This window comes from Malania oleifera, chromosome 5 (assembly GCF_029873635.1).
Source record: "Malania oleifera isolate guangnan ecotype guangnan chromosome 5, ASM2987363v1, whole genome shotgun sequence".
NCBI lineage: Eukaryota > Viridiplantae > Streptophyta > Magnoliopsida > Santalales > Ximeniaceae > Malania > Malania oleifera.
The window spans coordinates 43314648-43340281 of NC_080421.1; the positions used below are offsets into that span (position 1 = coordinate 43314648).

The 25634-nt window shown below is 36.1% G+C and overlaps 1 protein-coding gene across 1 annotated transcript; it reads left to right on the top strand.

The window, feature by feature from the left end:
- Positions 1 to 228: 228 nt before the first annotated feature.
- Positions 229 to 2723, top strand: LOC131155069 (LRR receptor-like serine/threonine-protein kinase GSO2). Its single transcript, XM_058107980.1, has one exon. The coding sequence runs from the start codon at positions 258 to 260 to the stop codon at positions 2601 to 2603; it is 2346 nt and encodes a 781-aa protein (XP_057963963.1). The 5' UTR covers positions 229 to 257; the 3' UTR covers positions 2604 to 2723.
- The last annotated feature ends 22911 nt before the right edge of the window (positions 2724 to 25634 follow it).

A 25634-nucleotide genomic window follows, 5' to 3' on the forward strand; every position in this document is an offset into this window, starting at 1 on the left:
AATAGTCACTAACATGCACATCATGAGTAATTTCTACTTACCGAGGAGACAGGACTCGTCAGATGGTTCGTAATGGGAAACATTCCTCCGATTACAGCATAAAATGGTTTTTCGCAATCCTACGGTAAGATTTTAAGACATTTTTCAAGACCTCTCTCTCTCTCTCGGGTTTTGGGCGCGTACAAGCTCTATAAAAGCAAACCATCCAATGGAATATAACATGAGAAGTCTCAAGAGCAGCTAAGCTAGGCAAGAAAATGCTTCAAAAGCCTTCTTTGGTTCTTCTTTATTTTCTCCTTCTGTCCATCCTTCCATTGAGAACTACACCGGCAAGTAATGCCGAAGGAGAAGCTCTCATGAGATGGAAGGACAGCTGGGCTTCTTCCCCTACTTCTCTCCTTTCTTGGACCCTCTCCAACCTCTTAGGCGTATGCGAGTGGGTTGGCATTGACTGCGACTCATCCGATATCGTATCTGAAATAAATCTCTTTGGTACCAACATTGTCGGAACACTTACGGAATTCAGTTTCGATTCATTTCCTAATCTCATCAACTTAAACCTCAGTAAAAACAACCTCGGAGGCTCGATACCTTCGGCCATTTCCAGCCTCTCCAAGCTCACTTTATTGGACTTGTCAAACAATCTGTTTACTGGCACCATTCCTCCAGAGATTGGAAACTTAACTCCGCTTCAGCACCTTAGTTTATTCAACAACAATCTCACCGGTGTCATCCCCCACACAATTAGCAATCTTCAAAAGGTACAGTACTTGAACTTTGCATCAAACTACTTGGAAAAAGTAGAGTTGCTTGAGAATTCTAGTTTTCCTTTGCTTACTCACCTTAGTTTGTCTAAAAATGAATTTACATCAGAGCTACCAAAGTTCATATCCAACTGCCTAAACTTGACGTACCTTGACTTATCGTTAAATCACCTGATTGGAACAATACCCCAATCGTTTTTAACCAATCTAGACAAGCTTGAGTATCTCAATCTCACTACGAATTTATTTCAAGGACCATTGCCGCTAAATATTTCCAAGCTGCTCAACCTCAAAAATCTTCGACTTGGAAATAACCTATTCAGTGGTTTTATTCTTGAAGATCTCGGTCTGCTTTCCAACCTTGAAATCCTTGAGTTATATAATAACTCACTTAAAGGGGTCATTCCCTCTTCATTGGGCCAACTCACAAGACTTCAGATACTAGACCTCAGGATGAATGAGTTGAATTCAACAATTCCATCTGAGCTCGGCCTCCTTACCAACCTCACCTACTTGGCTCTAGCTAAGAATTCCCTCCACGGGGTCTTGCCTCTGTCCTTAGCAAAACTAACCAAGTTAACTGATTTGGGCTTATCTGAGAATTTTCTTTCTGGGGGGATCTCGCCTTCTTTGCTCTCAAGTTTGACCAATCTGATCTCTCTACAACTTCAGAACAACAACTTGACTGGCATTATTCCACCCGAAATAGGCGGACTGACTATGCTTAATTACCTTTTCTTACACAATAACAATCTCATTGGATCAATCCCGGATGAAATTGGGAACTTAAAAGGGTTACTAGGATTATGCCTTTCTGGAAACCAGCTCTCTGGTCCAATTCCTCCAGCAGTGTGGAATCTCACAAGCCTCGCAACTTTACAACTCTTCTCTAACAGCCTGACTGGCACAATTCCTCCAGAAGTTGCAAATCTCGCATCCATTGTTACCCTTGATCTCAACAGTAATCAATTGCAGGGAGAGTTGCCTGAAACCATTTCTCAACTTTCCAATCTACAGTTATTCTCTGTCTTCTCCAATAAATTGGATGGCATCATTCCACAGGATTTTGGGGGTAATATCCCCTCCTTGAGCTTTGTCAGCTTTTCAAATAACAACTTGTCTGGGATACTGCCACCAAGTCTATGCAGTGGTCTTTCTATGCAGTATCTTGCAGTGAATAACAATAGTTTCACTGGGTCAATTCCGGCATGCTTGAAGAGTTGCTTGGGACTAATTAGAGTCCGACTGGATAAGAATAAATTCACGGGAAGTATTACAGATGCATTTGGAGACCATCCAATTCTTTCACATATCGATCTCGAGGACAATCTATTTTCCGGTGAGATCCCTCAGATCCTAGGCAATTTAACAAAGCTCAACTACCTTGACTTGTCGGGTAACAATTTTACTGGAGCCATTCCTAAAGTGCTTGAGAAGTGCGTGAGCTTATCAAGCCTAATTGTCAGTAAAAATGGTCTGTCAGGCGGCATACCCCCTGAGCTTGGCAACTTAACAGGTTTGCAGAACATCTTGGATCTCAGCGGGAATTCATTATCAGGAGTAATTCCGGAAAGCCTGGGCAAGCTCGCCCTATTGGAGAACCTCAACCTTTCCCACAACCTTCTGACGGGGAACATCCCAGCGACACTGTCCAACATGATTAATTTGAAATCCATTGACTTCTCCTTTAATAAACTGTTTGGTGCAATCCCAATCGGCAAAATCTTCCAAAACGCTCCATCAACGGTTTATGCTGAGAACCAAGGTTTGTGTGGAAATGCACAAGGACTGAATCCGTGCAAGTCCAGTCCTGCTGCTGCCCCAACAAATATCGTCTAATGGGTGAGTTTTGTGATTAGGCAGTGCTTTGAGTGATCACTCTGTGCTATGCTTAAGTTTGTATCGGTCTATGTTTGAACCCAAGGGGGCAATAATAAGAGAACGGTAACTTTTGCTGCATGGAAAGTGCCACTTCACGGGAATTTGATTTATTATTATATTTACTATTTATGAGAAATAACGTCACTATTTTTACAAGTCAACTGAGAAACCACGAAGCTCTTATATAATTTCTCTGAGTTTACGTAAGCATTACAGCACTGAAGAAAGTGCCAAAAAGTTCAGATGTAAGCCATAAATTTTAATATAATTTTATATTATATATCCAAATTTAATACAATTTTAAATATGAGATTTCTTCAAATATAAAATAATAATTTGACTTTGATTTTTTCTTGGCATTTGCTCCTGTTTCTCACCATTCGTCACCTTGTCATTTGCTTTTCTGTGAATGGAATGGGTGGATAAAATCACTTCGTTTTTCATTCCGCAGGGAATGGCCCCTGTCCTGCCCTACCACTAACGGAGACGTATAAAATTTTGAAATGAATTTTTAATACAAATAGTAAAAATATAAAATATCAATTTTATGTATTAAACCACAAAATTTGGCCATGCTATGGATGTAGGTCATAAAATCTTAAATGTCGAGCTATTTTAAAATTTTGAAAGTACTCGATAAATCTGTAACTTAATAAAATGATTAATAATTTGAAGCTGAAGCTGATTAATAATTTGAAACTATTAAAACTTAAAAATTTTTATTGGAATCCGCCCTTCCTTAGATCCTACAGGGTTTGCTTTCATAACTACCCACACCATCTCCTTATCTAAGCCTCCTACACTTCTAGATGGACAAGTAGATTGAATGTGCCATTTCATTTTTCGAAATAAGCAAATTTTGGATTTTCGTGAAGGACTATGCTTATTTATTTTATTTTTGCCATATGAGACTTGCTCTTCAAGGCAGTATATCTTTCGTTAACTTTAACAAGTGACTTGTGAATTTTAATATATTCAATTTGCAATTCTTCATAAGTAGGCATACTCTCACTATCAGAACTATCATATGATTCAGTATGAGATGCATCATTCAATTCGTCACATGAATCATTACCAGATTTATCTAATAAAATAGAAGGAGTTGAGATTACCTCATCATCAGTTAAGGCAATAAAGTACAGTTTACCTCCTTAAAGATCTGCAGAGCTTGAGTCATAAGGAGTGATTACTTTATCTTGCATAGTTGCTCCATATCTCCTCTCAAGTTCATCCCATATCTCTTTAGTATTGTTATATGTCATAACCTCACAGAGTATATTAGAATCTAAAGCATGCAGTAAGGTATTCATGGCATCAAAATTCACTTGCACTAAGTTCCTATCATTATCATTCAACTCAAATTCAGATTTAGGAACTCAGCACAATCAACGGTTTTTACAGGCACAATATCACCCTGATCAATGACTTTCCAAAACCTCAAATTTAAAGCTTTCACAAATATGTACAGTCATTCTAAATTTCCAAACAGTATAGTTTTCACCACGAAATACTAGAGGGTTCGTGACCAACTTTCCCTCACATGAAGGGGATGCACAAACATGAGTCATCATGATCTTTTACTAAGTAACGTTTAAGTTTAAGTGACGAGACTTTGATACCAATTGTTAGCCATGGTGTATTCCTAAGAGGGGGGTGAATTAGGTATTTAAAATTTCTCTCCTAGGTTCAACTAATCTAGCAACAGTTTTACTCAACCTAAGGTTTGTGATACGGAACCCCAAGAATAAACGTTCGGAGACCCCAAATCAGATTTATCAAAACCCCAAACCCAAAATAAGATTCGACATGGTATAGGATCCTTGACCTATTGCTTGACGTGAAGCACAAACCAAGAATATCAAATTAATGGATGAACGCCACAAAGGTAGCACCTTTGATAAGTTCGGTGAAAGTTCAATGAAAAACTTGGAGAGAAATAAACCTCACTTGTAATTCTATTCAGCAAAAATAATCCTCCTTTAATACAATTGAGAGTTGACTACTTATAGAAAATAAAAGAAACCCATGACATCAGTTCGGCCAATAAAAATAAGCTATGACATCAATCTGGCTAATAAAATAATCCCACATAACCTTAAGCATGCCATGTCATTTAATGAAACATGTACAAGTCACATGACATGTGTCATTTAATAAAACATATGCAAGTCACATGCCATGTGTCATGTCATTTAATGAAACATGTGCGAATCACATGTCATGCTTAATTCATAAAAATTCCCCAAACAGCCCTTATTGACTTAACATTCCAACTTCACACCCCTTTAGACAATTTAGCATCTTAGGCTCTTCAAGAAAGTCTTTTTCTTTAGTGTCCATGGCCCTCATTGACTCTTGCTCAAACAACTTCTCGATTAGTCCTTGCATAGCCTCCTTGACCTTCTTGGCTCTAGCTCTTGTGATGGGTCCACTTGGCACGTGCAGATCATTGTGTTCAATCGGAGCTTGTGGGTTCATATCATTCCCCCTCTCTTCAAAAATATTTGTCCTCGAATCATCACCTACATCAAAAAAGGATAAATCAAAAACATTGAAAGTTGCATTGACCTTATACTCACCTGGTAGATCCAACTTGTATGCATTATCGTTGATCTTTTCTACCACTTGAAAAGGTCCATCACCCCTCGGGTGTAGCTTTGTTTTCCTTTTAGTAGGAAACCTCTCTTTTCTCATATGCACCTATACCCAATCTCCCGGTTCAAAAGTAACGAACTTGTGCCCCTTATTAGCTTGAGATGAATATTGTCGATTCTTCTTTTCAATGTGCTGCCGTGCTTGTTCATGGATCCTCTTCACCAAGTCAGCCTTGTGTCGGCCGTCTAAGCTAGCTATCTCATTCACAGGTAGCGACATCAAATCCAATGGAGTCAAAGGATTAAAACCATAAACAATTTCAAATGGAGAAAAATTAGTAGAAGCATGCACAATTCTATTATAAGCAAACTCAACAAGTGGTATGCATTCTTCCCATGATTTTAAATTCCTTTGAATGACCGCAAGCAATAAGGTTGCTAAAGTTCGATTAACTACTTCGGTTTGACCGTCGGTTGGGGATCACAAGTAGTAGAAAACAATAGCTCAGTTCCTAATTTTCCCCATAAAACCTTCCAAAAGTAGCTAAGGAATTTAACATCCCTATCACTCACAATTTTCCTAGGAATGCCATGCAATCGCACAATGTCCCTAAAAAATAAATTGGCTATATTTGTGGCATCATCAGTTTTATGGCAAGGAATAAAATGTGCCATTTTAGAAAATCTATCAACCACCACAAATATAGAGTCCCTACCCCCTTTGGACCTAGGCCAACCTAATATGAAATCCATTGAAATGTCTACCCAAGGTTCACTAGGTACAAGCAAAGGAGTATAAAGGCCATGAGGTAAGACCTTAGACTTAGCTTGTTTACATGAAATGCATCTAGAACACACTCTCTCTACATCTCTACGCATATGTGGCCAAAAGAAGTGTTCATGCAGAATATCTAAAGTCTTTTGTACCCCAAAATGTCCCATCAAACCCCCACTATGTGACTCTCGCACAAGCAATTCTCTTAGGGAGCAGTTAGGCACACAAAGTCTATTCTCCCTGAACAAATATCCATAATTCCTATAGAATTTATGAAATGCAACTTTATCACATGCCTCATACACATTAGCAAAATCAGAATCTTTAGCATATAAATCCTTTATGTACTCAAAACCAGTAGCTTAGTGCTAAGTGTAGTAATTAAGGCATACCTGCGAGAAAGCGCATCAGCCATGACATTTTCTTTCCTCTGCTTGTACTGAATGACATATGGGAAGGTTTCGATGAACTCTACCCATTTGGTGTGGCGGCGATTTAGCTTACCTTGCCCCTTCAAATGCTTTAATGATTCATGATCAGAGTGGATCACGAATTCTTTAGGCTACAAGTAGTGTTGCCACGTCTCCAATGCCCGCAGGAAGGCATACAGTTCTTTATCCTACGTGGAGTAGTTCAATACTGCCCCATTGAACTTTTCACTAAAATATGCAATGGGACGCTTATCCTGCATCAAAACAGCCCCAATACCAATCCCAGAGGCATCACATTCAATCTCAAAAGTTTTAGTGAAATCAGGTAAAAGCAAAAATGGAGCATAACACAACCTATCTTTAAGCATTTTAAAGGAATGTTCTTGTGCAGTACCCCATTTAAACCCCACGTTCTTTTTTATTACTTCAGTTAAAGGTGCAGCAATGGTGCTAAAATCTCTCACAAACTGCCTATAAAAACTAGCCAACCCATGAAAACTACGTACATCAGTCACAGATTTAGGTGTTGGCCAATCTTTTATTGCTTTCACTTTTTCCTCATCCACTTCTACGCCTTTAGCACTCACCATATAACCTAAGAAAATAACCTTTTCCATGCAGAAATCACATTTTTTTGGGTTAGCAAACAAAATTTTTTTTTTTTTAAGAACATCTAGTACACCTTTCAAATGATCCAAGTGATCATCAAGATTCTTGCTATACACTAGGATGTCGTCAAAGTAGACAACAACAAATCTGCCTATAAATGCACGCAACACATGATTCATCAAGCGCATGAAAGTACTAGGTGCATTGGTCAGACCAAAGGGCATAACCATCCATTCATACAAACCGTACTTTGTCTTAAATGCAGTTTTCCATTCATCACCCGATTTCATTCTTATTTGATGGTAGCCACTTTTTAAATCATTTTTAGAAAAGATGCAAAAGCCATGCAGTTCATCTAACATGTCATCTAGTCTAGGAATAGGATGGCGATACTTTATAGTGATTTTATTGATGGCTCTACAGTCGACGCACATCCTCCATGATCCATCTTTCTTCGGTACCAATAGCACGGGTACCACACACGGACTCATGCTCTCCCTCACATGCCCTTTGGCAATCTTTAAAGTTCCTTAGTCACCTCGGGGCTGCTCCTATAGGCTGGACAGTTGGGAATCATAGCCCTGGGGATGAAGTCAATCTGATGCTCAATTCCTCTAATTGGTGGCAAACCATTGGACACGTCCATAGGAAAGACATCCTTGTATTCCTGCAGCAAAGAAACAACAGCACTAGGCAAGGAAGAGGTGAGTTCGTTAGTGCTCAAATATGCCTCCTTGTACATGAGTACAACAAGACGTCTTTGTGCATAAAAAGCTTTCATACACTCGTTTTCTTTTGCATACAAACTCACTTTTTCCTCTCGTTGTTTTTCTCTCATTTTTGCCACTCTTTTTTTTTTTTTTTTTTTCTAATTTCAGTGCTCTCTGCGTCTCCTTTTGTTTTATTCTCAGCCTCTTTTTTGTTTTTCTCATCATCTGCTCTCTTCAATTTCACTAGATCTTCATACACTTGCTTAGGAGTCAATGGTACAAGGGTCACACTCCTCCCATCTTTTAGAAAAGAATACCTATTCTTGAACCCATCATGAGTGATACGTCGATCATATTGTCATGTCCTGCCCAATAAGATGTGACTAGCATGCATAGGGACCACATCACATAGAATCTCATCAGAATATTTTCCAATTGAAAATACAATCAACACTTGCTTATTCACCCTAACCTCCCCACACTTATTCAACCATTGAAGTTTGTAAGGCCTAGGATGTTTTATGCATTGCAACCCCAACTTCTCTACTAATGTGGTACTAGCTACGTTAGTGCAGCTCCCTCCATCGATGATCATGCTACACACCTTATCATTGATGTAACATCGAGTATGAAATACATTCTCACGCTGCTCATCATTTTCATCTTTCACGACATGCATGTTTAAAGCTTTCCTAGTTACTAATGCCTCACCATGGACAGCATACTCAACATCACTAGAATCTTCTAGTGAAGGCATGAACTCATGATCACTCTCTTCATCATCAGTCTCAATAGTACCATCATCTCTCATAATCATTGCTCTTTTGTTTGGGCATTGTGATGCAATATGGCCAATCCCCAAACACCTAAAACACTTGGTATTTCTGTACCTACTAGATTGAGAAGAAATTATACCTTTTTCATGGTTGCCCACTTTGTCTTTGCCTTTCTCCTTCTCTTCCTTGGATTTGGAAACAACCATTTCTTCTTTTGATTTCCCCCAATTCAGTTTCCATGTGGAATGGGAAGCCGAAGTTGTTGTAGCATGCTTGTTTCCACCCTTGTGTTTGAGTTGCCTCTCTACTTTCATTGCCATATGCACCATGTCCTCTAACTCCACATAGTGCTACAGCTCCACTATGTTAGCAATTTCCCGGTTCAACCCACATATGAATCGTGCCATCATAGCTTCTCTATCTTCCTCAATATTTGCCTGAATCGTAGCTATCTCCATCTCCTTGTGGTAGTCCTCCACACTTTTGGTACCTTGGTTAAGGCTTTGAAGACATTGGTGTAAGTCTCGGTAGTAATGGTTTGGTACAAATCGCTTCCTCATCACCGCCTTCATTTCAGCCCACGTCTGGATAGGTCTTTCCATGTTTCTACGCCTACTAAGAAAAATTTGATCCCACCATACCAGTGTGTAGTCAGTGAACTCCATAACTGCCAATTTCACCTTCTTTTCTTCGGAGTAGTTATGACACTCAAAAATGAGCTCAACCTTCCTCTCCCATTCAAGGTATACATCCGGGTTATTTTTCCCTTGAAAAGGAGGAATCTTCATTTTGATGCTTCCGATGTTTCTATCGATGTTATCTCGACCCCTTGGCTCCCATCAAGGTTGTCGCTCTTGCCTAGCACGTCGATAAGAAAATCTGCCCATACCATCATGTTCATCATCACTTGCTTCATTGCTACCTATATCATGTTCAAATTCAGCAATCGGAGGAGTATGTGGCCTTCGCCGCCTTTCATTGGATTGCCCTCTTCTCAGTCCATCAATTGCAGCGTCTTGTCTATCCAATCTATCTCTGAACTCCCCAAAAACCGTATTGAGTCTTTCAAACTGCTGTTGAATGGCTTGCAAGGTGAAGAATGAGTCTTATGGAGGGTTCTCATTCTCACTACCTTTGCTGAAAGTTTCAGCGCCAACCACCTTTCTACTCATAATTTCAAACCTGCAAAAAGGATATTAGAGAGAAAGAAAAAATTTTCCTCACTCACTCCCTTACGTGTTTACCCTGCAAACAATGACACTCAATGCTCGTGTTTTTAACACAATTTTTTTTTTTTTGGCTTTTTCCCTCTAATACGCTCTCACACTCTTGCCACTTACCACTCAGGATTTCTCTTTTAGTTCTTTAATGAACTAATCCCAAAAAAATCAAACGCAACTAAATCAATGAGAACAACTAAATCAAGACACGAAACAACGAGGGAAAGACAAAAAGAAGTCAAGAAAACAATAATGACGCAAACGAAATAAAAAGAAATTCAACGGAACAAAATAACCAACTCGGCCAAAGATATATTCCAACACTAATTAGAATAATAAGTTGCTGCCTCCTTTTTTTTTTTTTGAATGCAAAATACTGCCTTTTCTCATTTTTTTTTTTGGAATGCACAAAATGGTTTTTTTCTTTTTAATGTGCTCTAATCGGCCTTGCTGTTTTTCATGCAATTTCCAACCATAAAAGATTCAATCTTGATGATGGACGATATTAAAGAAGAGATGGAAAATTTCAAAAACAAGAAAACAAGATAGGTAGGTCGGATGATAGAAGAATATGAAATAATGATTAATGATTATTAGATAAAAGAATTTTCGAAAGAAAACAAGAAAAATAAGATAGATAGAACCTGATTTGAACCAAAGCTCTGATACCAAATGATACGGAACCCCAAGAATAAACGTCCGGAGACCCCAAATCAGATTTATCAAAACCCCAAACCCAAAATAAGATTCGACATGGTATAGGATCCTTGACCTATTTCTTGACGTGAAGCACAAACCAAGAATATCAAATTAATGGATGAACGCCACAAAGGTAGCACCTTTGATAAGTTCGGTGAAAGTTCAATGAAGAACTTGAAGAGAAATAAACCTCACTTGTAATTCTATTCAGCAAAAATAATCCTCCTTTAATACAATTGAGAGTTGACTACTTATAGAAAATAAAAGAAACCCATGACATCAGTTCGGCCAATAAAAATAAGCTATGACATCAATCTGGCTAATAAAATAATCCCACATAACCTTAAGCATGCTATGTCATTTAATGAAACATGTGCAAGTCATATGACATGTGTCATTTAATAAAACATGTGCAAGTCACATGCCATGTGTCATGTCATTTAATGAAACATGTGCGAATCACATGTCATGCTTAATCCATAAAAATTCCCCAAACAGCCCTTATTGACTTAACGTTCCAGCTTCACACGCTTTTAGACAATATAGCATCTTAGGCTCTTCAAGAAAGTCTTTTTCTTTAGTGTCCATAGCCCTCATTAACTCTTGCTTAAACAACTTCTCGATTAGTCCTTGCATAGCCTCCTTGACCTTCTTGGCTCTAGCTCTTGTGATGGGACCACTTGGCACGTGCAGATCATCGTGTGCAATCGGAGCTTGTGGGTTCATATCAGTTTGTCTATGCAATTATAAACCCAATCATTCATAATAGTAAAATATGAATATTCATGTGCTGGAATTTAAAATGCGGAAATCAAAAGCACTCACAAGAAATGTTACCGAGGTTTGGTCAAAGTGCCTACATCCTTGCCTTAGCTTATCAGCATAAGGATTCCACTATAAGCTCACTTCATGGGTAGAGCGGCACCGGTTACAACTAGGTCAATTAGCAGGGCTAACCTCAACCTACACCTTACTAGGATGGTGCACGTAGCTTTCCTAACCAGGTCTAAGTCAATCCGGGACTATTCAACATGGCTAGTTTCCCTTTTCAGGCCCACGCCTGGAATACAACGAATATAAAACTTTGCATACAAATAAATGTTTCTTAACTAAGAAAACTATGTACTGTTAAGCATAAGCAATAATTAATGCATATCAATATGATAAGAACTATAAGCTCAGTGATGTATATGTGCAATCTGCACTCAATACAATGTCTATATCTAATCAAACGCAATGAATGTACTAACAACCTTATCTTTGAAACAAAGTATAGAATATCTTAATCGTAGTTTAGGGTTGCAAACATGTTCAGAAAATGATATCAAACAATCTCTAAAAACATTTTCTCAAGATACTAGCACAAGAAATGTTTGAAAATAAGGTTAGAAAAAGTATTTTTGCACACACAAAAAAATCTAAGCATAAGGTGTCTTGCAATGTGAGTGTAAAGACCCACAAGCTACAAAGTTTCCCACACAATAGATTTATTGAGTTAAACCAGGGGAAAACATTGGTAGACTCTTAAATCAAAATCAAACACATAATGAACAATTAAAGTTTTGGCTAAGTGGGAATAATATGAAATCACTCAACAACCCTTTGATTTTGCAAGGGAAGAGCAAATGGATGTGTATAAGATTAGTATTGAAAACATAAGTTTTCAAAATTTCAGAGGATTTTTCTCCTAATCCATATGCTAATAACCTACTAATAGAGCAAATGATCTCATATACATAAACATGGAGGAAATTATAGTTGTTGGGGACACAAGGGGTATTTTTGAAAAAGATTAATATGTTTAATAAAAAATAACCCTATTTGACTACGACTAAAAATTCCCCAACCTGAGAGATTCGGTCAACCGTTTTTAAGGTTTGGTTGACCGTATTGCCCAGTTCGATTGACCAGGGTATTTTTTAACTACAAGTTCGGTCGACCAGACTTGAGGCGAAATCTGATCTCTGAGATTCGGTCGACCAAGGTCTTTTGAACTTGAAGGTTTAGTCGACCAAACTATTGGGACATCCCCGAGGTGGTTTGGTCGACCAGAGCGTTGCAGCTCATTTCTGGTTGGTTGATCGAAGAGTCAACTCTTTGACCCCAAGGCGGTTCGGTCGACCGAAGATCTATGTGTGTTCTAGTTCGGTCGACCAAGTGGTCAACAGTCAACCCTAGCGAGGTTTGGTCAACCGAAGGTGTTCTATATGTTTTGGTTCGGTTGACCGAACATATAAAAACTGTGTATTTAAGGTCTGATTTCTATATAAAGTCACCCCTTCTCACATAATTCTCATTTCTAAGTTATAAGGGACTTTTCATGTGATATTTTGGGGTCCTAAAGTCAACATATGGTCTTTGAGAGACAACTCCAAAAATCTGGCATCGGTCAACTGCCCTACAATCATTTGGTTTCCCTATGATCATTTGAGCTTATAATCCTACCATGTATGTCATGCATTAATTATTACACACCAAGGATTATAATTACAAACCCGAATGATAAATATAAAAAATATAATACAACTTGAAATATAAATCGATCTTCATGCACTGCTCCTTTGCAACTCCATGGAATACACTAGGGTATGCTCGTTCAGGTGCTCTTACAGCTTCCACATTGCATCATCATCTATGCTAACTAAAACTGCTCAAGTACTTAAAGCACACATATGAGATATTGTGGTTTGTCATAATCAAACCAGGGATCTGACCAAAAAGTCAACATTTTGATTTAACAACGAAACTTGAATCCCCTAGTGGATGCCTATAATTTTGATTAAGAAAAAAAATTTATTTTAATAAGCACTAGGAAAATAAGAATTTATGATCCATAGTGCTTAAGCCTCTAGTGATGATTAAACATTTTATTAGGCATTTAAGGCTTTCAAGATGAGTTTAGGACAAGATGTTTAAATAGAAGAAATTATTTCCTAAAACTCAAACTTGTGCAATGGACAGAGTATGCTTAACTTTAGATATTCATATTTAAGCATGAGTTAAGCAATTTGAGTTATTTACCAGGTAGATAATGCTTTGTCCATTTGGAAGTGCAGTTCATTCAAGTATGCTACAATCAATGTTTTCATATTTTATCCAATCATTATGATGTATATGCATGTTGAATATATTACTTGAATACTCATATTGGCTTAATCATTTAAGATTCTTAGTATTCAATATAGTGTATAGTGAATGTAGATACTAAGATTTTCATTTTAAGCACCAACCACTTCCCAAACGTACAGTCATCACTACCCCCTAAACCTATTCCTCGGATCTAAGATGGAATAAAAAATTTTTGTACTTTCTAGTGGATCCCAATCTTCCTTTGGTCCTATGGGGTTTGCTTTCATGATCACCCACATCATTTCTCTTTTTAAACCTCTGGCACTTCTGGATGAGCAAGTAAATTGACTGTGCCCTTTTCTTTTACAATGTAAGCAAGTTTTGTAAATACTATGCTTACAACTCTTATGATTTTCTTGTTGAGGCATGAGAGTGGGAATCATGTGATAAACCTAAATCCTTTTTGAAAAGAATTTTATTTTTAATTTCTAAGGATTTATTATGATTATTCTTTACATGTAAAACTTTGAGTGTAGTTGTAGAATAATCAACCATTTCTTCTTCCAAGCAGATCATTTTCAATATCTTCTTAATCTTTCTCTTTTCTAATGTGGTATGATAATCTTTTAGATCGTCTAATTATGTTGCCACCCTTCTATTTTCATTCTTCATGACTGTTTTCTGCTAGGACATTCAAACTAGAAACGTATGCATTTTAAGTAAATCCTTTTCTAGTTCTTCATAAAATGGCATGCTTTCATTTATAAAATTAGCACCCGATTCATCACACAATTTAACACTAGAATTATCATATGAATCAGTGCATGAATTTTCAGCCAAAATTTCATATGAGCCATCAGATGATTCATCACAAGATATGTCACAATATTTGTTACAAGAATCATTGCACGCATCATCAATAGATTTATCATTAGATTCAATACATATTATATAGCAGCATTCACAACAGGTGCCATCAATAGAGATAGAGTGAGAATCATATACCTCGTTGACTGCAAATGCTACATGCTCACGATATGCTACTCCCTGATCGTTTGAGCTTGGAGCTTCTGGAGTCGTAGTTTCCTTTTCCTAGGTCTCTCCATATCTCTTTTCTAACTCATCCTAGATTTCCCTCGCATTTGTACATTCCATAATCTTAAGCAAAATATTAGAATTCAAAGCGCAATACAGTAGGTCCATTGCATGGAAATTTGCATGCATCAAATTAATATCATTTTCATTAGCTAGCATACAAATTCCTTTGACAATCACCTGCCAAGAGCCCTCTAGTCCATTGATTTTATAAATATACTCATTCTAATTTTCCATGTAGTTTAATCAACACCACAAAATAATGGAGGATTGGAAGGTGATCATCCCTTTCCGAATGGGGTTACACTAATGAGAGTCATTGCGATTTTTTGCAAAAAACATTTAAGTCTATGCAACAAGGTTCTTATACAAATTATTGGAATTGGTGTATTCCCAAGAGGGGGGTGAATTGGGTATTTAAAAAATTACTTTATGGATTTAGTCCAAAATCCACAACCAGTATTACACAGACCTAGGGTCTTTCTATATATTCATATACCCAATCAATCTCAATAGTAAAATGTAAACATTGAAGTGTTAGAATTTAAAACGACAAAATTAAAAGCAGGCACAAGAAATGTTATTGAGGTTCGGCCAACTGTGCCTACGTCCCCGCCTTAGTTTGCAAGCCCTAAGATTCCACTAATGCTCACTTGACGAGTGGAGGGGAACTGGTTACAACCAGGTCAAATTCGTAGGGCTGACCTCAACCTTTACACACTCTCCTTACAGGGCAGAAAAGGCCCTAGCGATCCTTACGGGCTAGATCAACGCCCCTTTAGGCCACACCTAGAATACAAAAATGAATACAATTTTTTTGTGTACAAAAGAAGATACTTCTAATACAAGCATATTTGTACTGATATGCACAAGAAACAACTAATGCACTTCAAATGGATGAGAACTATAAGCTCAGTACAATGATGTGATAAAACACTCATCGTAGTGTCAATAAACAATTACGTGCAAGAGTGTATTATCAAACTGTCTTTGAAACAATATATATCAATATGTCAATCACAAATAGGGTTTCAAATAATTCATAAATATCATCAAATATCTCAAATTGATTTTCAAAAACATTAAGCATAAGAGACATATAAAACCGAGCGAAATTAGGATAGCTTGCCAAGAGGGGGGTGCATTGGGATTTTAAAAACTTTCTTTTAATTCCTTTTAAGAATACTTAACTTCTTTTATTGTTTAACCAATTCTTTGACTTGTTTGTTTAATTTGTCAAACAATAACTTGGTTTCTTTTATACAATCGACAGCACAACTAATTAAACATTTAATCTTCAACCACACTATCCAAACCAATCAAACATAATTAGAAAGCAAAACAACCAAGTCAAGATTAAGATAACTGTAACACTATTTAGATTGATGAAAGCATTCAAGATTCAATACTCTTATAATATAAACACACTCCAATCAATATCAAACTTTAAACAATTTAACTTTCAGTTTTTGTTTGGTTTGTAGTCCTATAGTAAATTTGAATCAAACCCCGTATTAATGAATTTGCTTCTTTAACATGATGTTGAATATAAAATCCAATCACTCTTTCCAAATATTTAGAATTCAAATAAACTCCTGGTAAATTTATCTTTGGGTGTTCAACCAAGTAACGTACTCCCATATGGTTTCCGCAAAGTAAGGTTTAACCAACGTACTCCCTTTCGGTTTCCGCAATCCCAAATCAAATTGAACCTTAAGTTTATTTAATTTCCAAATTATGTAGTTTGTATGTTTATCAATTAAACCATCCACGCAATTGTATATGTACTAAAAGTAAAGAATACGGAAGGAAAGAGTAAGATAGAGATTTTTACGAGGTTCGACTTATACCCAGCCTACGTCCTCGCCTTTGGCAAACCACCAAAGGATTCACTAAACATGTTCCTTTGAAAGGAGGAACAATACCTTTACAACACTCCTTGGTTAAGGTTAGAGTCCGCCTTCTCCAAACGATATCCCCTCATCCGGTCACTCCTTAACTAGGCTAGAGCCCACCTCTCTAAGCAATATCCCCTTGCTTAGCCAACGATCCAAACAATCCTTGGAATCGTCAATCTAGAATAAATAAATCAAATAGATGCATACAAATAATGCTCACAAAAAGAGCTGATTAGTACACTTTAGAAACTAATATGCTTCAAATTTAAAATACTAAAAGAATGAAGTAAGAAGCTCAATGTAAATATCACCAGTTTACTTCTCTTTGATGAGGATCAAGAACTTAAATCAGATACTTAGGAGAAGATGTAAAAGCTTCGAAATTTCCCAAGAAATTCACAACAATTCAACACTTAGAGCAAATAGCAAGAGCTTTGAGTGAGAGAGCATTTGAAAGAATGTTCAATGCTTGGTATTTTTGTGAGGACCATAAAACATGTATTTATAGACTTGAAAAACATTCACTTTCATGCTTCCCAAGTTTACTTAGAGTTCCCTACAAGTTTCCAAAAATATTAGGGCGCAAGTTAATTAGATTTGAAATTTAGAAGTTTAAAAAATGTGTCTGTTGCCGTACTTCGGTTGCTTGAAGTGCCACCTCGATTTCCTAGAATGAGTTCAAGAGCCTGAATTTACAGGGTTAGGAACCTAAAGACACACTGCCTATTTTAAGTTTCTTCAGCAAAATCTTCGGTCGCCTGGGGATTACACCTCGATCGTCTGGACAGAACAAAATCAGTTTCCTTCTTTCTTTTTCAAAGATATTTGACTTCCTTGCTTTCTTACTTTTAAAATATATTTTCTGGGCTTTTAATATAAATTCTCTAAGTCCATTTATGTCTCCTAATAAGCTTCATTTCATTTGTAATGATATTTTTATCTTTGAAGTACTTACATGAAGATTTCCTAACAAATTAAACACTTCTTGTTCTTTGAAAACTTCATGGTCATCTTGAAGCTTTGAGTTCATTCCATCTTCAGATGTCTTTGAGCTTCTCTTTTTGATCACTTCATGACACATCACGTACTTTTAAGTTTGTTGGTGATCTTTCGAAGCTTTGTTGAATTTGACTTTTTAAGTTGTCCGAAACCATCATTACTTGAACACATAATGATATTAAAACCTTGTATTTGTTACCATCAAAACAAGAGGTGAAAGCCTTGTTAGGCTAACAATCTCCTCCTTTTTTATGATGACAAATAAGGAGCAAAAGAATTTAGAAATTGTAGAATGCTCCCCTTTACAATAAGCATAAATTCAAGTAATGTTTAAAGTAAGCCGAAACTTATGTTAAAATAATGCGAAGCTCATATTTATATAGCATTCATATTGCATTTTTAACATATAGCATTTTCAACATTCAGCATCATATTTTTGCTCTCTAAATCATTTCTCCCCCTTTGACATCATGCAAAAAGGGATACAAATTTAAGTACAAAAAGCAAAGTATCATAAAAAAGTTATAAGTAATATAAACCAAAACACATCACTAAAATGTGACATATAATCATACAGTGCATCACAATGAGAAACTATTTTTAGGTTTACATTTTTAGAGCTAAGAACATTTAATTATCATCTCTTTCAACACCATCAGAAGCTTCATTGTTTTCTTCCTCTTCTTATTCATCTTCTTCCTCTTCCTCTTCATTACCAGCTTCCTCTTCTTTTTCATCATCTCCTTCTTTCTGTTCTTCAGATTCTTCAGCTGATGAATCATCACTACAGGGTATGGAGCTAGTGTCCATAGGATCATTGTGTGATCTAAGGAGGAATAGTTATCCTGTAGAGTTTTAAGACCCTCGCGCATATCTCGGCTAAAGGAAGTGAATTCATTATAGAACGTTGTGAACCATGAGGGAGCTTCAGAGGCTGAACCTTGTGATTGAGCCTCAGGTGAATGAGGAGATGCAGCAGTTGCCCTCCATTGTCTACATCCTTTTAAGAGCCACTCCTAATTTTGTTTCTCATATCCCATATGTTTAAGAGTGGTTGAGGTAAAGAGTTCATATCTCGTCCATTTTATGAAAAAATCTGATGAGGATGTGATATTCTGATTTGAAAAAATCATATTGAGAGCTCCCCCATATGGAAGAGTGACTCGTGTTGCCTCTATCTTTGCCCACATTTCATGATAAGACTAGCCAAATCAAGCTTCTTTCCTTTTCACAAACACCATAGTACAAAGCAATCTATATAGGAAATATGATCATATGATCTGTCTTGTGGTAGAATGTTGTTGGTAATGATCTTTAGAAGGATTTTAGCTTTCAAGTTTAGTTGCTTATAGAGTGGCGGATGTCCAAAATAGATAGGTTCATTCTCCATGATTAGTGGCAAAAACTCTTCTGGTGTAAACTCTTGTTAAAGTATCGAAGATTGGGCAAATGCAGGGCATTCAAACTCTCCTGGAGTAATGTGAAGAATGGGAGCCAACGATTAAGGAGTAAGAATTATTTTCCTACCCTTAACTTCAATTGATAAGCTATTTTCTCCTTGTACCATGATCACATAAAATATCTTGACAAGATTTGGAAATAGTCCTTTAGCTTGGTATACAATAAAATTTTTCCATCCTATGGTTTGGAATAATGGCATAATATCAGGAAACTCTATGTTGAAGAATTGGACATCAAGAACCTTACCAAATATAGGATCTATGGACTAAATACGGGTTCGATAAACATGCTTTGCGTGAGAGGATACCAGCCATTGATTTTTATTAGGATCATCTCTAACAGAGGATGAGCCATGATTTGTTGTTTGCTTTATTCGAGGCACTGTGGAGGTTTTTTGGAGCAGTAGATGGCTTCTTTCAAACCCTAGAATAGGTGTGATCAAATTGAGGAGCTTGGATTCGAAGGTTTTTAGTGCAGGAGATTGAAGGAAGTTTGGTGTTTGGAACTTCAGGTGAGTGATAGAACTAGGTTTAGGAGCCTAGAATTTAGAAAATGTAGGGTTTCACGCGTTTAAAATATAAAGACTCCTCTACTTCAGGCGCCTAAAGAATAAGTACAGGCGCTTAAAGAATTTTCTGGGATAAAATTCAACAGGCAGTAGTTGTTCAGTTGCCTGAGGTTTGGAGCTCAAGCGCCTGAGGTACATATAGGAGCCTGAAGTCATTAGCTCAGTCAACCGAAGTTCTTCTACTTCTGAAATTCTCTCATTTCCTTGTTTTGAACTGTTCTAACTTATTTCCCTTATTGTATAATGGTTCAAGTTTCTTTTTTTATTGATGTAATTTTTTCTTTTAACAACACTTATGCTATAAACTTTTAGATTTTCTTTCTGTTTTATTTTAAACATCCAGCGTTTATGTATCCTTCTACTCCCTATTCCATTTTTCGTATGAAGTTATTATCTCATTTTTGGTACCTATATTTTCTTAGTTCTTGTTGATTTGTCAAGGTATTTTTCTTTTATTTTCCATACTTGTTTAGTCTTCACACCCTTTCTTTTGAATCGACATTCAAACTTGGTATGCCCCTTTTTCTTACATTGATAGCATATTGTATTCGTGTAGGCATTACTAGATGTGGTGGCATAGTCTTTGGATTCTTTTGAAAAATAACCCATATAAACTTTATTTTTCCTTATATTTTCAATTCCATTGAAACCAATACCTTCTTTATTTAGAGTCATCCTTTGTGAGCCTATCATCTTGTCAATGTTTGCTTTTCCTTTTGTAAAGTTATAGATGATCTTTTTTTCTTTTTTTCTATCTTCAATCTGATTTTTGAGATCATTTAACTCTATCTCTTTCTTGTTTTCAACCATTTTTAATGATTTTTCTAATTCTATAGATAATTTTCTTATTTTACCCTCTAATTCAGAAATATATATATATATATATATATATATATATATATATATATATATATCTTTCTTATATTCAATAGATGATAGGGATCGAAGGTCTTCTATTATATTTTCATTGTTGCTTTCTAATTCTTTAATTTTTAAATCTTTTTCTTTTTCAGCAAAATTTTTATCTTCTAACTCTTTTGTCAAAGTTTCATTCTTGCTTTCCATTTTCTTGATTCTAGAATCCTTTTCTATTTCTGCAGTTTTAAGAGATTCCAACTCTTTCATTATTCCTTCATTCATATTTTTCAGTGAAATATTTTGTTTAGTTACTTTAATTACCATCTTATGAACTTTGAATAAGTCATTTTGAAGTTCTTCATAAGATGACATGCTCCCATCATCGGATTCATCACTATAAGAATTATTTAAAGATTTAGATGAGGGGCTTTCCTCATTGTCCCAAGCCATAAATCACGTATAAGAAACCTCTTGGTCACTTGACTCATTTTTCGAACTACTTGTACTCATGTTGTCCCAAGTAGTGGCTTTCATGGCCTTTTTCTTTTTCTTCTTAGACTCTTTCTTTAGTAGTGGACATTCTGGTTTAATATGTCCAACTTTGTTGCAATGGTAGCACGTAGGAGTTTTATTCTTTGATTTCTTGCTAACTTCTTCTTCTAATTCATCTACTTAATATTTTTTATTTCTTCTCTTGAATTTGTTTCTCCCTCTTAGTATCCTTGCTAGCTTTTTAGATATCAACGCTACTTCATCTTCATCCATTCCGCTACTTGAGTTTTCTTTTAAGGCTTTAAAGGCTATTGAATTTTGGGCTTTGGTTTTTTCACTCCTTTTATTCATTGTCATTTCATATGTGATTCAAGAACCTATAAGCTCATCTAAGCAAGTGGTTTTCAAATTTCTTCCTTCCGTTATAACAGTGGCTTTTGGTTCCCATTTAGGTGGCAACCCTCTAAGAATTTTCCTTATCATCTCATAAGTAGTGTAAGTTTTTCCTAGTGCATTTAGGGAATTGATTATGTTAGTGAACCTAGTAAACATATTAGTTATGGATTCATCCGGGTTCATCCTAAAGGCTACATATTCACTTGTAAGCATATCGATCCTCTTATCCCTAACATCTATAGTTCCTTTGTAAGTGACTTCAAGTTTGTCCCATATTTCCTTAACTGATTTGCAAGCCATTACTCTATTAAATTCATTGGCATCTAAAGCACAATATAGAGCATTCATAGCACTAGAATTTACTTGCAGCGTCTTATAGTGTAAGTTTTTCATATCAATTTTCTCCTTTAGGACTTGTTTTCCATCAACTATCTTAGTGGGAATTTGGTCACCTTCCATGACAACCTCCCAAGCTTTCCAATCCATGGTTTGAAGGTATATTTGCATTCTCTTTTTCCAAAATGTATAGTTGTGTCCACAAAATATTGGAGGCCTAGTTGAAGATTGTCCCTCTCTAAAAGGAGCTATGCCTAAGTTAGCCGTTAAGATCTTTTTATAGCTACTGATTAAGATTTGCTATAACCCCACTCTGATACCAATTGATATTAGGATAGCTTCCCAAGAGGGGGGTGAATTGCGATTTAAAAACTTTCTTTTAATTCATTTTAAGAAAACTTCTTTTATTGTTTAACCAATTATTTGACTTGTTTGTTTAATTTTTCAAAAAATAACTTGGTTTCTTTTAGACAATCAACAACACAATTAATTAAACATTTAATCTTCAACCACACTATCCAAACCAATCAAATACAATTGGAAAGCGAAACAACCAATTCAAGATTTAGATAATTGCAGCACTATTTAGATTGATGAAAGCATTCATGATTCAGTACTCTTGTTTTATATAAACACACTCCAATCAATATCAAACTTTAAACAATTTAACTTTCAGTTTTTTTTTTTATTTGCAGCCTTGCAGTAAATTTGAATCAAACCCCGTATTAATGAATTTGCTTCTTCAGTATGATGTTCAATATAAAATCCAATCATTATTTCCAAATATTTAGAATTCAAATAAACTCTTGGTAAATTTATCTTTGGGTGTTCAACCAAGTATCGTACTCCCGTATGGTTTCCACAAAGTAAGGTTTAACCAATGTACTCCCTTTCGGTTTCCGCAATCCCAAATCAAAATTGAACCTTAAGTTTATTTAATTTCCAAATTACGTAGTTTGTATGTTTATCAATTAAACCATCTATGCAATTGTATATGTACTGAAAGTAAAGAATAGGGAAATAAAGAGCGAGACAGATATTTTTACGAGGTTTGGCTTATACCTAGCCTACGTTTTTGCCTTTGGCAAACCACCAAAGGATTCACTAAACTTGCTCCTTTGACAGGTGGAACAATACCTCCACAACACTACTTGGTTAAGGACAGAGCCCGCCTTCTCCAAACGATATTCCCTCATCCGGTCACTCCTTAACTAGGCTAGAGCCCGCCTCTCTAAGCAATTTTTCCTTGCTTAGCGAACGGTCCAAAAAATACTTAGAATCGTTAATCTACAAGAAATAAATCAAATAGATGTGTACAAATAATGCTCACACAAAGAGCTTATTAGTACACTTTAGAAACTAATATACTTCAAATTTAAAATACCAAAAGAATGAAGTATCACCGAATTACGTCTATTTGATGAGGATCAAGAACTTAAATTAGATACTTTAGAGAAGATGTAAAAGCTCAGAAATTTCCTAAGAAATTCGCAGCAATTCAGCACTTAGAGCAGATACTAAGAGCTTTGAGTGAGAGAGATTTTGAAAGAATGTTCAATGCTTGGTATTTTTGTGAGGACCATAAAACATGTATTTATAGACTTAAAAAACATTCACTTTCATGCTTCCCAAGTTTACTTAGAGTGCCTTTCAAGTTTCCAAAATGATTAGGGTGCAAGTTAATTAGATTTGAAATTTAGAAGTTTAAAAAATATGCTCGTTGCCATACTTCGGTTGCCTGAAGTGCAACCTCGGTCGCCTGAGCTATGAAGTGCAACCTCGGTCGGTTGAGCATTTGTATGGTATGGTCGACCAGGGTGCTCAGTTCGGTCTAGTAGGATGAATTTGAACTGTGAAGATATTCTACTAGTCATAAAGAGATTTTAAAACCCTCGAGGTTCGGTCGACTGGGCGGTTGGGATTAGCTCACGTGCCAGTTCGGTCGACCAGGGCATTGCAACACAATGTCGGTCGATCGAAGGGTCAAACAGTTGACCTTGGGGAGGTTCAGTCGACCGAAAAGCTCTGTGTATTAGATTTCGGTTGACAGAACATGCCAACATTGGGCATTTTGGTCCCATTCCTCTTATGTAATTGTCCTTAATCACATGATAATCAATTCTAAGGCAATAGGGAACTTTTTCATGCAAAATTAGGGGTTCTAAGGTCAGTCAAGGGCCTTTGAGCTTATCTATCCTATCATGAATGCAATGCATTAATTATTACAGACCTGAATAAAAAATTAATTAAATTATAGTAAATAAAAATTTTGGGTCTTTATTCTCCAAGACTTCTCACGCCACCAAGTGATATTGGTAATATGAATCTACACACAAACTTAATAGACATTAGATAACATAGTATTTGTCATGATCAATACAGAGTATGACCTATAAGGTCAACAACAACCCACTCCATTTCTTTATCCATGCTTCTGACATCTCTAGTTGAACAAGTGTATTTAATGTGCCCTTTCTTTCCAATGTATAAGCAAGTTTTATATGCACATGAACAATTACACTTATTTGTTCTATTTTTTCTCGAAGAGGCATTTTTATTACCGTGAGACCTATAATATGAACCCTGTTTGAAAGATTTATTTCTTTTGACTCCTAAAGGTTTATCATCTTATATTTCTTCTTCTATACAGATAATTTTCAATATTTTCTTAATCTTCTTCTTCCCTAGAATGGCATGATATTATTTTAATTCATTTAATTAATTTGCCACTTTCTTATTTTCATTCTTCAAAATTGTTTTTTGTTTAGACATATGAACTAGAAGTTTATGCATTTTATATAAAGTATGTTCTAATTCTTTGTTAGAGGGCATGTCATTATCATTAGACTTATTGCATGATTCAGTACAAGATTTATCTTTATAACTATCATATGAATCAATGCATGCTTTGTCAACAAATTTATCACAAGGAATACTAGTTGATTCATCATACAATATATTGCAATATTTTTCATGAGAATCATTGCATGCATCATTAACAGAATTATCACAATATTCAATAGATGATTCAACACATGAAACAACACAACATTCAACACACGAATCATCAATCAAGCTAGAGTGAGAATCATATATCTCATGTTCTGCTAATGCACTATCCCTATGATTTACCACTTCCAGATCATTTGAGCTTGACACTTCCGAAGTGGTGGTCTCCTTTTCTTGGGTCTCTCCATACTTCTTTTCATGCTCAAATCAGATCTCCCTCGCATTTGTACATTTCATAATCTCAACAAAATATTAGAATCCAAAGCGCAATACAGTAGATCCATGGCATGTGAATTTGCATGCATTGAATTAATATCATTTTCATTTATAGACACACAAATTCCCTTATCAATCACCTATCAGGCCCTCCAATTCATAGATTTTATAAAAATGCTCATTCTAATTTTCCAGTGGGTGTAGTTTACACCACAAAACAATGGAGGGCTAGTAGGTGACCGTCCCTCGCCAAATAGGGATACACCAATTTGAGCCATTGCAATCTTCTGCAAAAAAGTTTAAGTCTATGCAACGAGTCTTTGATACTAATTGTTAGAATTTGTGTATTCCAAGAGGGGGAGGGGGTGAATTGGAATTTTAAAACTTCTTCCTAGGTTAAACCAGATATCAGCAATATTTCGCAACCTAGGGTATTTCTAAGCATATAACAATTGCATAAATAAAAATAATATGCGGAAGTTAAATCATGCGCAGCTTTTACAATATGTCAAACATAATATACATGTGTTGGACTATAAAGTGTAAGAAATTAAAAAATAGACGCATAGTATGTTATCGGGGTTCGGCCAATACTGTCTACGTCCTCGCCTTAAGCTGTAGCTCAAGGATTCCACTAGTTGCTCACTTCATGGGTGGAGTGATACCATTTATGACACCTTACTAGGATGGTGCACCTAGTTCTCCTAATAGAGTCTGAACCAATCCGGTGCTCTCCTAACCTGGTCTAAGCAAATCCAGGACTATTCATAAGGCTAGT